The 18,113-nt window shown below is 35.3% G+C and overlaps 1 protein-coding gene across 1 annotated transcript in view; it reads right to left on the bottom strand.

Moving 5' to 3' along the window:
* The window catches only part of PDSS2 (decaprenyl diphosphate synthase subunit 2), a 275,381-nt gene that overhangs the window by 98,706 nt on the left and 158,562 nt on the right, over positions 1–18,113 (bottom strand). The window contains 1 exon segment of the mRNA XM_005898195.2: positions 13,058–13,256. Within this exon segment, the coding sequence (XP_005898257.2) occupies positions 13,058–13,256 (199 nt within the window).

The following is an 18,113-nucleotide window of genomic DNA, read 5'->3' as shown; positions in this document are numbered from 1 at the left end:
GTAAGAACTGTATTTTACATCATGACACAGTACATGTATACATGCATATGTATAAAAATGAATGAAAAGCTTTATAAAACAAAGGTTTAATTATTCCTATTTTCTTTTGTATTTCATAAAAAAAAAAAGGTGTTAATAGTTACTTACTAAATCGATTTCACCACCCACCAATAAGCAGGATGTGATCTGTGGTTTGAACCATTATCTCACATCATGCTGATATGTCATGAATAGCTCATAGCTTGTCATATATGACTCATATTTTGATATGTGGTTTGAACCATTATATCATGCTGATAATGTCATGTATAGCTCATACCTTAGCCATCTTTTAAAATTTTTTTAACTTATTATTAATTATTTATTTTGGGCTGTGCTGGGTTTTCTTCGCTGCATGGGCTTTTCTCTAGTGGCAGTGAGTGGGGGCTACTTGTCCTTGTGGTGCACAGATTTCTCATTGCAGTGGCTTTTCTTGTGCAGCATGGGCTCCAGGGCACGCGGGCTTCAGTAGTTGCAGCTCTGGGGCACTACAGCACAGGTTCAACAGCTGTGGCACACAGGCTTAGTAGCTCAGCAGCATACGGGATCTTCCTGGATCAGGGATTGAACCCATGTCTCCTGCACTGGCAGGAAGATTCTTTACCACTGAGCCACCAGGGAAGCCCCTTGGTTAGCCATGTTAATTGCAAAATCCCCCAATTTTTCATATGCAGTTTAAACATTGTTATTCTGAAATATATTTGTAAAGGTGTTAATTTATCACTTTATACCAAAAACAAGTAAATCAACTGAGTATAAACAGAGGCAGGATAAAACAGAATCATTCTTGGGTACTGTAGGGTATATTCTGTTAGGGTACATATCAATCTTGTTGGTTTATATTACTGATGTTGACTATTAGCTTTAATTGCATTAGATTCATGAAAACAAATTGGCTTAGACCACATTTGGCCAACGAGTTAAAAACTTCAGCATTTTTCTGGGATTCACATATACATCTTGTAAATTCCAGGGATACCATGTCCTATTGGGTAACACAGTTCACCTTTCAGCATAATCAGTTCCTGTTCAAACTGGGCCACATGAAAGGCAGATGTTTGTAATTTAGAGACGTCCCAAGGTCTGCACTTCAAAAGCAGTCACAGAAATAAAAGCATGGCTCATATGTGTTAAAAACCCATGCATCTTGTCTAAAACTGTATTTCTTCCAAATACCTTCACAGTTCTTCAAAATCTGTGATTCAGTGAAATTCTAAAAATAATGGGCCCTACTAATACTGCATTCTAGAAAATTAAGACAATCCATTTTCCCCTCCTTTTAAAAAAATTAGGTAGTGAGAATTGAGACTAGCTGCATTGTTCCCTTGAATCAAATAATGAATACCCTTGGGTTAGAAATTCTCTAATTTATAAAGATACACAATTGACTTTTAAACTGATATCTCTATCTCGAATGCTTAGCACATGAACAAAAATTTTTGTTGAATTATCAATACTGTTCTAATGTGTGAATTCACTGTATAAATCTTAACTATTTCAAAATAAATTTGCACAATTACCACTCTGTTCAATTGCTGTTTTCATTTGTATACCACCTTATGGCTTAAACTACTTGAAAAAGTGAAGCTTCTCGTCACAAAATATAAGTTTCTCATCACAAATCAGCCATAAAGATGAGTGCATAAATTTGGGGTATTACTTTAGATTGCTGAAATACGCATGTCCAATCTCAAGATCTCTGATAGTTACAAAACATTTTGATTTTTCTACTACACCTCTGATTTTATTACAAAGTTTTCTTGATTGCTTTTCTTTATATTGAATGTCTTTTTCAGAATCTGGTTGTATGTTGTAGCTTTTGAGTTTTTCCCACAACACTCAGAATTGCAGAATATTGGAACTGGCAAGGAGGCAGGGGATGGAAATAATGCTGCTTTTATAGATGAGGAAACTAAGAAAACAAGTTGCCTTTGCTTAGTAGTTGTTTCTCTAAAATGTTTTATAAAGGCTTATTGATATTTTTATTGAAATGTTTATTTAAAAACCACTAATTGTTTAAGATATTATAAATTCCAATATCTCTAAGTGCAAAATTTCTGGCAAAAAAGCTATTGTGGTTCTTTCTTTCTTTGTTTTCTTCTTCAGTTAAGCATGAGGATTTCAAAGCTGGATTGCCTGGATTTAGACAGCAACTCTACCACTTATTAGCACTGTTATCACAAGGAAATTAGCTCTTTCCTTTGTCTTGGGAGAGGTTATATAGGTTAATATACAAAAATCACAACAGTGTCTACTACATAGTAAATACTCAAAAGTATAAGCTGTTAGTATTTTAATAACTGGTAGTAATTTTAATAACTATTATATATTCTACATTATGAAGTTTCTAATTTCATTTCCAAAATGGTGTATTAAGACATTAGATAAACAATCTGGAGAAAAAGGTTTCATCTGGAATTCTGAGAGATAAAATGAGTTGTCCAATGTTAAATGACTATCTTTTTTAAACAAGGTAGAGATAGGAAGTAGGTCTACACACTTCAACATCAGGGCTATTTCCACGTCTCTTTGTAGCTTTATATGACATCACTAAGGAATATAAAATAGATAAATGCTATAAAGCTTAACACATTATGAAAACATAAGTAATCCACAAGAGTGTAGCTGCTTAGCAATAAAGTAATTAATCTGATATTCTAAATAGGAAAACTGTCCTTCAAAAACTAAAGATTAGACAGACACACACAGTATAGTTTTAGTGTTTACTGATATCTGACTTGAATAAAGAACAAAGACAATTAAGCCACATGAATAACAGCAAACAACTCAATGTATTTTCTAAATTCTTAAAAAGAAAGTTCCTTGGCACAACCATACTTTCCAACAACCCACTTTAATGTTTTCACAATTTATGATATCAGAAATGACCTCAGGGTCAGGCATTTGTCAGTTAATGACCAGTTGGGCTAATGGCCTTCAGCTTTGCCTTGGGCACACAAGTCCTCCAGTAGGTCATTAGCTGCCAGAAAAGGGCTCTTCCCAATCACTATTGCTAAATAAATAAAATTTGCTTCTGGGTTAAGGCCCTGTAAGCCAACTTGGGCTTAGAGTGAATTTTTTCGTTGAGTATTTACAACTCAGAAGAAAATGATGGAAATGCTAAAACCAAAGTTATATCACTATAATTAATGAAAAGTAGTCACATGGATCCTTTTGGATGCTCTTAAATTTTCTTTTGCTTATGGTATCCAAATTCAGTATTAATTTAATATAGTAGGCATGAGATTACAACTGTAATACATTTAAAATTTTTTATCTATAAGTAAATTTTTTGGAGCTCATACTACATTTTCCCAAAATATAAGGTTATATATGATGGCTCGGTTTCCAGGGCAACCCACAAAAGCTTATTTAGTCCACAATATTAGAAATACCTTATGCCTGTAATAAAAAATTGGATAGAAAACCACAATCTTCCAATACCTGCAACTAAACAAATAGAAAAACAAAACTAAATATGAAATATTTAAAAATGATCTTTAAATGCTGATAGTTACAGGGAAATTTGGTTCAGTAAGAGAATGAGGATAGATACACTGGTTCTTTCCCATGCCTATTTCATTTCTATTATAATTTTCCTTTTATATACCAAGTTTTAGTTCTTCCAACTCCAAGCAAACTTTGTTGGTTTATTTTTCCTCTTGAAAAAAGTAAAGAGAAGGCAAAAAGGTGGATGACAATTTTTCTGAAATAACAGGTAAAAGGAAAACGAAAAACTGAAGGAAAACAATTAAAGAGGATGTGTATACATTCTGAAGACTGCCTGAGGTGAAATGAACTGAGTAATGCATAGTAAGAGACAAAGAAAGGGGCACCGTGTACAGGTCCACTGCGTGAAGAAAGGGTGGGTGGAGAAGAGTCTTGTCATCAGTATTTTACTTGTGGAAATCATTCAATTAATTGTTTTCATCCTCTGTGGTTTGACACCCAGGATTAATATTCTTTTCTTCATATAACCCACTCAAGTGTAGATTTTCATGACTAGAATAAATATGCACAGAACCTAAGGGAGGTGTCATATATTGTAATGATAAAGGAAACTATCTTCGTATCACTTAGAGAAGTCAGAATGCTATTATAAAATCACAGTTTCAAAATTCTCAGAATAATTTTCCAGTTTTTTCTTATCATATGATGCTAACATAGCCAAGTATTAAACAGACACTATATTTATAGTCTGAATCTGCTTCCTTGCATATAAAATAAAAGTAATACATGTTTGAGATGTGTACTAGAAATAAGACAAAATATTATGTTCTTTTAAAATTTATTATCTCATTAAAACCTTGAACTTTACCCTTTTGGTGCCAAAAAGCAATGAAATGTCTTTTGCGGGTGAAAGTGAAGTGAAAGAGACAGTGAGGTCGCTCAGTCGTGTCGGACTCTTTGAGACCCCATGGACTGCAGCCTACCAGGCTCCTCTGTCCATGGGATTTTCCAGGCAAGACTACTGGAGTGGATTGCCATTTCCTTCTCCAGGGGATCTTCCCGACCCAGGGATCGAACCCAGGTCTCCCACACTGTAGACAGATGCTTTACCGTCTGAGCCACCAGGGAAGTCCAAGGTCAAATGCCATTATGCAAAATAGATACTTCTCTGAATTGTCTATGTCAGAAACCTGAAGACTAGAAAAAAGAGCAAGAGAAGCATTTCTTCCATATGCTTGGCATTTAAAGAAACTTATTTTTTTTAAAGCCTGTTTTCTACAAAAATACACCCTCTGAAATGGACAGAGTTGAACCATGGTTGGCCATGAGAGGTAGAAATATACTGATTATGGCAATCTTATTGTACACTTCAGCAATCTCAATTTTTGTAATTCCCTTTACCCACTTTCTAGAATTCATATGAATTAAATCTACTTTTCCCCCACCAATTTCACTAGCATAAGTTGCTGTTTCTCCAAAGTCAGAGAGAGGAAAGAAAAGTATTTTCCAACTTGAGTTATTCAGTATTCTAATTTGGCCTTTCTATTGATTTTATTCAAGGGACTTCCTGAGTTCAGAGTTTACAAAGTACTGGGCAGATAAACAGCTGATTCCTTCCTCTTCATCCTCAGCCACGTGACCCTGGTCTGTAAACACACAAGGTCACAGTAATCGCTATTTTAAATGAATATGACAGAGAAAAACTTAAATTTCATATGACATAGGCATGTTTTTAGGTTTCACTTTTCAACAGGAATTTATAAGTAAAATTAATATAACAGATAAGAAAAACATCAAATAACCAATAGCAGCTGCTTTATTAAAATATATAGACGGTACAAAAGGAGATTTACATGCATAAATTGAGCGTATTTATACAACTAAATTTCTTCCTTGTAAACAACATATTTATGCCTTTAGGAAAACAAAGTTAACATAAGGAAATACATCAGCTATGTAAGAAGTACATCTGTGCCACTGGTTATTTAGAAATATAAATCACTAATGCTTAATAAAATGGTGCCCAGTAGTGATATCATGATGATGTTCCAGGGTGCTTAGACAAGACCCAGGCTAACTCTCAGATGTGTAAGGATAGGTCCATTAAATGAAAATCACTACAAAGGTTAAAAATAATATGGTGAATTAAATTTTTTAAATACTAGGGTTATCACTGTACATATAAAATAAAACACTCTTTTTATATATTTTTTTTAAGATGACAAGTAGTAATGTGCACTGTCTTATTTACACTGTGGCTTAATCCTAAAATACAAATCTAGTCCACAAATAAATACAGGGAACCAGGGAAAAACTGTAACGGTCAGCCAGATTTCTAAATTATAGTGCTTTTCCATGTCATGATTTTCTCCCAATTATCTAGCATGTCTCGTTGATAGCCTGATGCTCAAACATTAAAATTTTAGATTCTGGCATGACCTCATCATTTCAGCACTCAGCGATGTTTTACACGAACACAATATAGAGCAATTTATTTCAAAGGAGTCAGAGAATTTATGGCTTAAAAAGAGGTATTCTGAGGTCTCTTAGTTCAGGGTCTTTATATAGTGAAGTACTAAAATAAAAAGTTGCCCTTAGGTTCCATAACTGAAAATGAATGAAAATTCATTAATTTTTAAAGCATTAATTTTTAAATTCACTACTGAATTCAAAATCTTGTTAATTCACACTTATGTGACTATAGCTATAATAGTAAGACAATTACCAGAGGATTAATATACCAATTTCTATACTTAGAGATATTTAAAAATCTAAGTGTTACCTAAGGCAATTACCTTGAAGACCCCTCATATCTTCAGGGAAAAGCCAAAGGGAGAATAATTGACTTTGCTAATTTTACCCTTGGCAATTATAAAAGAGCTCTGAATTTCATATGACTGCAGAACACTTCATCTAATGGTCTGCCCCAGGAGAAGTGCAATGACAAACATATAACACAGAAATTCAGACAAGAATTCAGTAGCAAAATAAAGTGGGATGTTGGTAGAATGAGTAAGTTATAGAAAATTAGAAGTTGCTACAAATATGCTAACTTTAATTACCAAGTTAAATATATACTCTCAAAGAAAAACCAGGCTGTTACTGTGAAAAAACAGAATACTATATACAGCATTTTTGTGCTATGTTCTGCCTGTCCCCTTATGCTGAGGTCTCTGTTTATGTTGTTAATGCTGACAAATTTTCTTTCTTATGAAAGAAAGTGAAAATGTCAAACAGACATCTAGCTTTGTTAAGACATTATCATATGTAGAGATCTTACTTATCGCCACCTTTTCCTCCCCTCGGACTCCCTCTTTTAATAGTAGTATACTGAAGCTTCTGGGAGCTCATTTAATAAAATTAGTCCTCTTTTGAGATAAAACTTTACTTTCCTTAAAAAAAAAAAAATTCCAAGGGGAATACCACCATGTATTTAAATGAAAGGAACCAGTTCTGAATATGGGAGATTTGCTTTATCAAAAGATTTTCTCTGAAAGAGCACTTTAGTTACCCTTTACAATTTACTCAGTTTAAAACAATATTCACATGATTTGGAAATCATCCATTATGATTAAAATACGGCTACAGAAAGCCTAGATTTGTAGATCAATTATGGACCCTAGATATGGTACTCAAGGTCTTTCACAAAAAGTGAGCCAGTGAAGCATCTTTTGAAAGTGAACTTGTAGAACCTTCAAATGACCCTTTGAAGAACAATGTGCAAAAGATCTGTTTCAGATGAACAGGGGGGATGCATACAATAAAGGCTTCAATTTAACACACAACTATCAAATTCAGAAAAAAACATACCATGGCTTAAAAAGAAAAAACTTCCTCACCAGACAAAGGTTGATAAAATGCCAATCTAAAGGTGCAAACCTGTGCAGAGATCATGAAGGTACAGGACTTGATGGGAAGGGAATGCTTGACCATTCTTATTTCAAGGAGAAGCTTCAGGCTGAACTGTTGCTTGGATATGATCAGCTTTTTCTTTTTTTTTTGTAAATCAAGTAGTGCTACTGAAATCCAGTGCCTAATGGAGCAGATGGTGGAGGTCTTAGACTCTGGAACATTTATAGTGATGCTTCTGAATGCAAAGCACCAAGAATGGATTTCACAGGCTATGAATCTGATTTGATTTTGATGAGAACAGAGCCTCCATTTTCTCTGAACTTGAACCACACTGAAAGAAAGAATGTGTGAATGATACAAGCTAGCTAAGAAAAGGAACATTTTAAATATTATTTCTATAAAGTGAAGTGGCTAAAGCAAGTGATCACTTGCTTGTGTCATTATAGTATGTTAATAATATTTGTACTTAATACCACCATCTTAACCTTATATAAAAGGTTAATGAAAGTGAAAGTCGCTCAGTCGTGTCCGACTCTGCAACCCCATGGACAGCAGCCTACCAGGCTCCTCTTTCCATGGGATTTTTCCAGGCAAGGATACTGGAGTGGTTTGCCATTTCCTTCTCCAGGGGATCTTCCTGACCCAGGGATCGAACCAGGGTCTCCTGCATTGCAGGATTGCAGGGAGCCCAACTGAACTACCAGGGAAGCCCAATCTTATATAAGACTCCATCAAGGGCTTCCCTAGTGGTCCAGTAATTACGAATCAGCCTTGCAGTACAAGGGACACCAGTTTGATCCCTGGTCCAGGGAGATACCACATGCCACAGAACAATTAAGCCCCTATGCCACAACTACTAGGCCAGAACTGTATACAGCCCATGAGCTGCAATAACTGAAGTCCTCACACCTACAGCCTGTGCTCTGCAACAGGAGGAGCCCCTGCAGTGAGAAGCTGGTGCACCGCAACGAAGAGTAGCCCTAGCTCATCACAACTAGAGAAAGCCACGTGCAACAACAAAGAACCCCCACTGCCAAAAAATAAATATATAAATCTTAAAAAAAGAAAAGGACTTCATCAGAATAGCTTAAAGTGAGTTAAAACTGATGATCAGAGCAAACAGATATAAATTTGTCCCATGACATGTCTTCCTCTCAGGTATGTGGATCTAAACCATGAGGGGTCAGTGTGTGTGGTTAGTCATGTGCAGCTCAAGGCAGCCAGAAACCATACCAGATCCGCACTTTCTGAGGCTTCCTCCTTCTCCAAGACCCAAAGTTCAACAGAGACCATGGCAGGTATGGTGAAGAGGGAAAACGTAGAGGGTGGCTCCCAAGTAAACTGAGATTATTTATAATTCCATTTTATATGGCCAATGAATTTCTTTCTTTAGCCTCCTCTTCAGATGAACACAAACTACATACTAAAGGCACCATACTGTTCTCCCTAAAACCAGCAGGTCTGTCTTGTGAAACTACGCGTTAACCAAAAAGTGTGAAGGGAAGGTAGGGCAGAATGCTATTTGTCTCCCAATATCTATTCTCTGTATCTTCCAGATTTTTGGCTGGGCACATGGCAACCCACAAAAGTTTGTATATCCTAGTTTCTCTGAGAGCTAGGTGTGACTGTATCATTAAATTTTAGCCAACAGAATGTATGCAGAAGGATTTCAAATAACTTCTGAGAAATGTCTTCAAAGCGGTATGACACTATAAAACTTATCATCCAAACTGGGCCATGTAAAAGGCAGTAATAAAATAATTAAAACTTTGTACTTTTTGAAACTTTTGTAGAATTGCAATTAATGAAAACAAAGTTTCCATGGGAATTTTTCCCTACAGAAGGAAAGAAGGAATTGAAGAAAATAAATGGTAAGAACTCAAATGCTCTACAAGATTAAAATATGCCATTCTGTACTTGTGATTTGGACTATCTCACCTTGCAGGAAGACTCTTTTGGTGGGGGGTGTGTGTGTGTGTGTGTGTTAGTCACTCAGTTGTGTCTGACTCTTTGCGACGCCATGGACTGTAGCCTACCATGCTCCTCTCTCCAGGCAAGAATACTGGAGTGGGTTGCCATTCCCTTCTCCAGAGAATGGTCCCAACCCAAGGATCAAACTCAGGTCTCCTGCATTGCAGGCAGATTCTTTACCATCTGAGCCACCAGGGAAGCATCTGATGAAACTTGTACTAACTAATAATTGATTTTATTACATTGGGGGACTTGTTAACTAGTTCTATTCAAAAATTACTTCCAAAAAATACACAAAATTTCAAAAGAAATAAAAATAACATATATTCATGTACATTAAAATAAAATAAAAAGAACTTTTTATATTGATTACATGAATATTAAAAAATAGTAGAATCACTATTCTTGGTACATATTCACATACTTTTTTTCTTAGCCATATCTGTCTCTAATATAGCGTCACTGGCATTTTTCTGAAGGATGTGTTTTCAAAAACATGGCATTTAAAGATAAAACCTCCAGCAACATTCTCCACAGCTGCATTTTGTAATTAATTAATTTGAAATTATTGACATTTTAAAGGATTCTTATTGGTAGATGACAATACCATCATTGATGGTATTGGTAGATGACTGGTAGATGATAATTGGTAGATTTAATTGAGAAAGATGCTCTTTCTACAGGTTCTGAGTTACTTGGTAAGTTCAGAGCAAATTTGCTAAATGGAAGAGATACTCAATTCTAATTTTCTTTTCATATTGAAAATTGTAACTATTCCACCCCAGATATTTTCAAGGTACTGTATTTTTGCTTCCTTCAGAGTACCTTTCTTTGACAAATATTTTTATAAGACAAAACTTGTCAAATAAATCGACTATGATTCTTTTGAATGTTTTGTCAAAATTAGATGTAGCAAAATCTATATTTTCTCAATTTCATTTCACTCATATATGTGTATAATTTATTCAAAATAGGAGCACCACCAAAAGATTCTTCCTGCAAGGTGAGATATTCCAAATCACAAGTATAGAACTGCATGTTTTAATCTTGTAATCTTTATTCTTTGCATTTGAGTTCTTACCATTTATTTTGTTCAATTCCTTCTTTCCTTCTGTAGGAAAAAGTTCCAATGGAAACTCTGTTGTCATTAATTGCAATTCTACAAAAGTTTCATTGAGTACTTCATTTGTTGAACACTTGATTTCAGATTTCCAATTGATTTTGAACAAAATGTAACCAAAACTATGATGTCCATTTAGAACAAAGTTCAATACCATCCTTGGACATAAAGATTTCTAAAATCTGACTAATGACAGGTAACAAAGAGAGAAGGCACATACTTCTTTGAAATATGTGGTGCTGAAGTATAGTTTTACACTCAACATCAGCTATATCCCCCAAATCTTATAGTCCTGAGATCTGACTATAAAGATATTTGTTAGTTTTGGTAACAATAGCTTTTATTTCAATTAGTAGAATGTTGATGCTTGTTTTGACGCAAATATGAACTATGAGTGTGCTTCAATTAGCTCCAACTAGTCTACAAGTTTCTCAGTATAGTTAAGATGGTTACTTTTATCACAACACCGTGGTGTGCTTTGCTTAAATTTGTACTTGTATTATTATTATGAGCTAACAATTTTCTTTCATGTTCAACTTTTAAACTGAATTTCCAGTCTCACTCAAAATGGCTTTACCTTTGATAGAATATACTTCCAAAAGTTCTACCTTGATTTCATGAATGGACTGAAAAAGAAAACATTTTTAGAATTAACAAAAATGATTTAGTTACTTGACGTACCTGACAACATTCAACTGAAACTGGAATTATCTAGCTATTTGCAAAATTCTTCTATCATTGGAGTCAACAGACTTAAAGCTACTGCTTTTGGTCAAAAATGAATGAAATTAATTTAGAGCAATAGTAATTTATCTCAACAAAAATTAGGCATTACAGAGTTGTATGTACATATACTTTCTCCAGCCATATGTGTTAAACCATCATGTTTAGGAAGTCTCCCTAAAGTAACTACTAATTTTAGTAGTAACTACTATTAATCTTGACAGTTTTTCAGCAGATTTGAATCTTCTCTTTTCCATGTGGTCAGTGACCCAACTATGGCCTCCACAGTGAACAGCAAACGTCAAGGAACATTTTATGCAAGTTATACATTCCTTATTAAATTAACTTTTCCAAGAAATTGGGTGATACACCAAACAGCCAGCTGGAGCAGCAGTGTCAAATACTTCTACCACCTGAGACAGGAAGGAGCTTTAACTGTCTCTAGACATTCAGTGTACTTTGTATTAACAACTGTCCTATATTCTGTCCTTGATTGCGGTATCTGAATGCACTGGGAAAAGAGAAGAGTTATTGCTGCTTTTCTTTCAGATTTAATAATACCTTAATATGAGAATTTCCCTTACAGTACATGGGTCTCACCTATTATTGGCCTATGTGAGACGAAAATCGAGGCAGAAGCTGGGAGTAGAAAGCAGAGCTCTACCAACCCATTATTCTAATGTAATTATAAGTAACCATTCTCTTTTAAAAATAAAAGTCTAGGACAAATGCTAAGTCAGATGGGATTCTGGGATGGCAGACTTACACTGAGGCTGTACTTGGGTGTCCAGGATGCGTATTTACTTGATCTTTAATGGAGGAGATCTGCCCTTTTTTTGCCCTTCCTTCTCCTTCCCTACTATTGACTGGAGTGAAGACATAATGGCAACTATCTTGGGCCACAAAGTGGCAAGATAGGAATGGCAGAGCAGTAAGATAAGAGGAGCCTGGGTTCCTGATTTTAGAATCACCATACCAACCTTGGATTGCCTAGTCCCAGATAGTAATAATATGTTTAAAAAAAAAAAAGAGAGAGAGAGAGGGAGAAAAAAATAAATTCTTATCTTGTTTTGGTCACTGTTATTTTATAGTCACACCAAATCCTAACTGATAAATGAAGACTACATCTACAGTCTTTTTAGAAAGCAGCTTGACAATATGCATCAAGAATACTAAAACTAAACCCTCTGAACCACTTCTAGGCACTTACCTTAAAGAAATAATCTGAAATGAAGAAAAACTGATGTGTAAAAATGTTTAATGCAAATCTATTTATGAGAGTAGAAAATTAGAAGCAACCTAAATGTCCCCAAATAAGGAATCTGTTAAATAAACAACACTACATCAAAATAACTGAATACTGTGCAACCATTAGTAAGCTTATGAAAAATGTTAATGATATGGGAAAATGCATGTCATTTATGCAATGGGAGAAAAAGGTAGGATTAAAGAAAGCTTACACATGTTAAGTTTTCACTTATGCTACCCCCAAATCCACACATCCAAAGGTATGAATAAACAAATACAGACTGGAAGGAAATATATGAAAACAGTAACCTATAGTAATTATCTCTGGATAGTGAGATGATAGGTAATATTGATGACATCATCTTTATCCTGAGTATTTAACACTACCTATAATTAACAAATAATTCCATCTGTTACCAGAAAAAAAAAAAAAAACCAACAACTGGAAATTAATTTCAAAACTCTTTCCTAGCATTTACCAGTTTTAACTAGGGTTGATATTGCCATCATCATCATTACCCTCATCACAATTTTACTGAGCATCTATGTGTGTGGAGTTGGGGCAGCAGGGTGTCCAGACCTCTGTGGCTCCCGCAGTCAACCAAGAGCCACCTAAAGGCCGTTCAGATAAGAACAAACCCTGCCCAGTTTTACCTTGGTGTTCTGTAGGAGAGCGAGTCCATTGCAGGCATTTGCTAGAAGAAAGTCTCCACTCAGGATAGCTATTTTATTTCCAAATTGCATATCTTTCAGTGGCCCGTCAGAAGATTGCAATTCATTTAAATTTACAATCCCACGATGTACAAGGAGAGCAGTATGGATAAGTTCTGTGATCTCTGCCAAACTTCTTTGACTAAAACACAAAGGTAAGATTTGTCTGAGTGTAAAGAATACCATCTTATCAGTATTGTCAGATTTCAGGTTTCAACAACAAAATATTTCATAGATTAGTGTCTCTTTTTTCAGGTTATTCCTTTTTAATGAAGTTTTTTTCTATTGAGATATAACGGTCACATAACATTATATTAGTTTCAGGTGTACAATATAATGATTCAGTATTTGTACACACAGCTGACTCTTGAACAGCACAGAACCATGTGAGTCCTTTTATGAGGATTTTTTCAATAAATATGTAGGTAGTACACAATCTGAGGTTGGCTGAATCTGCAGATGTGGAACCACAGATACAGAGGATAGACTATGGGCCTTGGACATCCGTGGATTTTGACATCTGAAGTGAGTCTGGGAAGCAATCTCCTGTGGACACCAAGGGACGACTGTATTGTGAAATGATCACTGCAGTAAGCCTAATTAAATCTGTCACCATACATAGTCACAATTTTTTTCCCTGTGATGAGAACTTTTAAGATCTACTCTCTTAGCAACTTTCAAACACACAATACAGTATTATTAACCACAGTCACCGCTTACACACTATATCCCCAGTACATTATATCTTCATGTTTGTCTTCTTTTTCTTGGTAATATGTAACTAGAAGCTTGTAACTTTTGACCACCTTCACCCATTTTTCCCCCCTCCCTTGGCCCATTCCCACCATCCCCCCCAACGTCTGGCAACCACCAATCTATTTTATGAGTTCAGTTTTTGGTTTTGCTTTGTTTTTATATTTCACAAATAAGTGAAGTCATATAGTATTTGTCTTTGACATACTTCACTTAGCATTTTGAAGTTTTGTGGAGTTTTGTTTTCTTTTTAAGGTTTCAAATGTACTTTATTTCTTCAATCATGCCATATTTTAATGGGTACACAGTGCTTTTATTTACGTGGCATCAATTATGAGTTCATTTTGAGGCAATTCAGTATTATACGGCTAGATGATTACTGATTTAGCTGGTTCAATATTGCCAGTAGGGGACAGGGTCCAAAGTATTCTAATCCGTGCTGCTGCATATACCCACATAGCAACACAAAGTGACTCCACTAGTATTACCATATTTGCACTGGAAATCAGGCATACATTTCTGGTGTCTCTGTCTTAGCTGAATGCATCAAACTCAGGGAAACACCATGAAGCTGAAGACAGAACTATGGCAAGTGCAGCTGAGGGTTTGGTGTAACTTTGTATCAGTGCCCTTGCAGAGAGACTTGAATGAAGTTTTTCTTAGAGACTTTTCCACTGAGTTACTTGGGAGCTATAAGTAGATCCTGACACCACCTTCCTTCTCTCTACCATTCCCTATTCTCTACCTCACGAGTCACCAGGATGCCCCAGAGAGAAGACAACCAATAACGGCCACCCCCCACAGTTCCATTCAGATAGTTTGTTATCAGTATAACTTCAGGATTTCTAAGAATCCTTACTAGTATCTTATAAAATTCCAATTTAGGTGGAAATAGAATTTGTGCCAGTCATTACGCCAAGCACTTTTACACATGATCACTTTTAATCTTAAATACAAGGCTGTGGGATTTACAAAGATGAACAGATGTGGTCCCTTCCTTCAAGGACCTTATCTTTCAGAATAAGAACCACGATATATACCTACAGTAGTAATTAAAATAAAGAAGACCCTTGAGGAACTTATAGTATAGGACTGTATCAGATGGCATTTCAGATGTTTGTTTTCTTGTTTATACTTTTCTATAGTTTGTACATTTTCTAAAATGACAAAAGAATTACTTTATAATCATTAGAAAATCAACAATTACTAAAAATTTTAAACCTCAGAACCACCCTATGAAGGTACTATTAACTCTTATTTTACAAGTGAGAAAATTGTTATACATAGTGTAATGACTTGCCCAAAGGCACACAGTAATACAGAGCTGGAAATGCATTGAAATCAGTTACAAATGACCCCATGTGAACCATACTTCTTCATTCCAGGCCCCTGTGTAGTCCCCTCCACACTAACTTTGGGCTTCACCATATGACTTACTTTGGCCAAAAAGATATTAGCAGAAGTGACATAAGCAAGGCCTGGTAAGTGTTTATGCATTAAGGCTTGTCAATGCGGTCACATGAGTGATCCCAGAATGGTAAGAAATAAAATGGCTGTTTCAAGTCACTAAAATTTAGGATATAGTTTGCTATACAGCAATAGGTATCTGATACAGAAACTGTACATCTAGGAGTGGCTGCTGTGGCAACAAAAGCCTAAAATATATGTCAATGGCTTTGAGTCTGAATGTTTGGGGCTAGAGGTAAAGGCTGAATAAATGACAAACTCTCGGCAGAATCTGGAAAGGCAGTGAGGAAACTTACTGGAGGAGAGAGCAAGGACATATGGTATTATAAGGGAGTGAAACAACTTGCAAAACTTGCCTGTGGTAACTTGAAAGATAGAAAATATATCCAAATAAAATCTTAAAAAGTAGGTAGTGAAAGTAGAGAGATCAGAAGAAGCTATAACAAAGGCCCAAGGGACATCTAACAAAAGGATTTGACCTAAAGGTCAAATTTAAGGATTTGACCTAGAATAACAGCCTTAGAAAAGGAGACAAATATATATAAAACAATCAAATAATAAAAGACTCTTCTCTAAAAACAATGTACTACTAGTTTGACAACTATAAATTATATAAAGATGCAATAAAGTAAAGGAACCAAACAATTTGGCATCTATAAAGAAAAAGCATGTTTCTAATTTATTCCTTTGCTTAAAAAAAGTAAAAGAATATGTAAAAATGTTCCAGTGTACATAGTGTACCTGAATACAAATTGGGGAAGTAGGAAAAGAGGAACCAGTGAGTTAAACAGCTTCTGAAAAGAGTAAATTCATGGTTTAGATGAAAACCTCACTACATCCCAAAGAAAATCACTGAGGATGGAGACTTAAGGACTGTTGAGAAGTTAACAGAAAACATTTTTTTAAAGGGAGCTAACAGTTAAAACTGTCCTTTAAAAGAGTAACTAAAAGAAATGAATAAAAGTGTACTTTATTGGTACCCTGCAAATGTATTCTAGTTTACAAAAACGTCCACTGCTACACTTCACAAAAATTAGCACAATGAGATTATGAGCAAGTATAAACCTCAAGAAGGGTTAAGCACTGGATAAATCTCTCATGCAGTTCAGCTTATGAAAGAAAGCAACAACCAGGCAAGTCAAAGTTGTAGGTGTTTTGAATTACCCTAAGGATGAAAATGAATTACTGGGAGCTTTTAATAAAGACATCCATAATCATAAAGCTCCATTCATTAAACAAACGGCAATCTAAAAGCCTCATGGCCAGAAACAACAAGAACAGTGGTAATAATGAAAGTGAAACCATAATTTGTATAGTACCCACCATTCACAAAGAACTTTTACTTACTTTATCTACTTGTGATTCTAATTACAGCATGTGTGGGGAGCTTAAATACCTGGTTGGAACATTCAGTTTATGAAAGACAAAGCTGGAACTCAGAGCCTCATGGTCATAGTGTCCAATGATGGTTTAAAATGTTTATTTACCTGATGAACAGTAAATGGGGGAGGGGGCAAAGTTACAACACTACCAAGATTGATACATGCTCACCACAGACTTGTCCAATTTTCATCTTTAGTTCTAAGCACTACAGAAGACTTCTCTGGGAGAAAGTATGACTAGACTTGACTCTCTGTTATAGTAGCTGGAGAAAGTAACAAGTTGTTTCAAAAATAATTTGGTTATACCAAAATAAGTGATTTAGCTCAATCAGAGGGAGCTAACAATTCTCCTTCTGCCTATAACAGACAGTTTGTGGAAAATCCCTTAAAACTCCAAGGTCGTTCGTCTTCTTATCTCTGAAAGGAGGGGAACTGGAGAAAGTCTCTTCTAGTTCTAAGATTCAGGGATTTCTGTCCTAAATTTAATATTCAGTCCTAAAATTCTAAGATTTGGAGATTTAAAGAACTACTTAGACTGGTAGTTTAATAGTTTTGTGTGTGCCTTGTTGCTCAGTCATGTCGAACTTTTTGGGACCCCATGGACTGTAGAACACCAGGCTCCTCTGCCCATGGAGACTTCCAGGCAAGAATAATGATGGAATGGGGTGCCATCTCCTACTCCAGGGGATCTTCCCAACCCAGGGATCAAACCCACGTCTCTTGCATCTACTACATTGGCAGGCAGATTCTTTAGCACTAGCACCACCTGGGAGCCCAGTTAATAGTGAAAAAAGACAAAATTATTGTGATGATTAGTACATACTTTCTAAAGAAACAGAAATGAACTGATTGGTCATCTTGAAATCTGTCCACTCTAGTACTGTGTTCACAACTTCTAAGATTTTATCATTAGAAAAACAACTTCAGGCCACATTATACAACTTATAATTTAGTGTTACAGCAGTGACAGTATAAGAATCTGGGAATTTTTCCTTTTCATTATCTTATTCCTAGTTTAGCCACTGAAAGTAATCTAGTAAACTTTCAGTGTACTGGATTTTAAAAAGTATCTTATTTTATGCACATATATTTTAGTACTCAGGTATTTTTTCATGCTAAATCTTGATTGGATAAAAGTCATAAGTGAATACTGCTTATGTTAAGTAATCAGAGTAAGGAAGTAATTACTACATTGAATGTAACCCTGAGGATTAACCAATATTTTTACAAAAAGTTTCACCAAATTACTTTCTTTCTATTATATGTTAAACAACTTAATCTGCTTTGATACATATTCTTCCAACATTTCTCCAAATTGTTTAGCATCCTAAGGTTTAGATATGAGAGGACAGACATTGCTAGTTACCTATTTCCTCTCTCCTTCCTCACTACTAACA

Source organism: Bos mutus, chromosome 9 (assembly GCF_027580195.1).
Source record: "Bos mutus isolate GX-2022 chromosome 9, NWIPB_WYAK_1.1, whole genome shotgun sequence".
In the NCBI taxonomy this organism is placed as follows: Eukaryota; Metazoa; Chordata; class Mammalia; order Artiodactyla; family Bovidae; genus Bos; species Bos mutus.
Note: the sequence above shows the minus strand (reverse complement) of the source record. Positions and strands in the feature narration are given on the sequence as shown.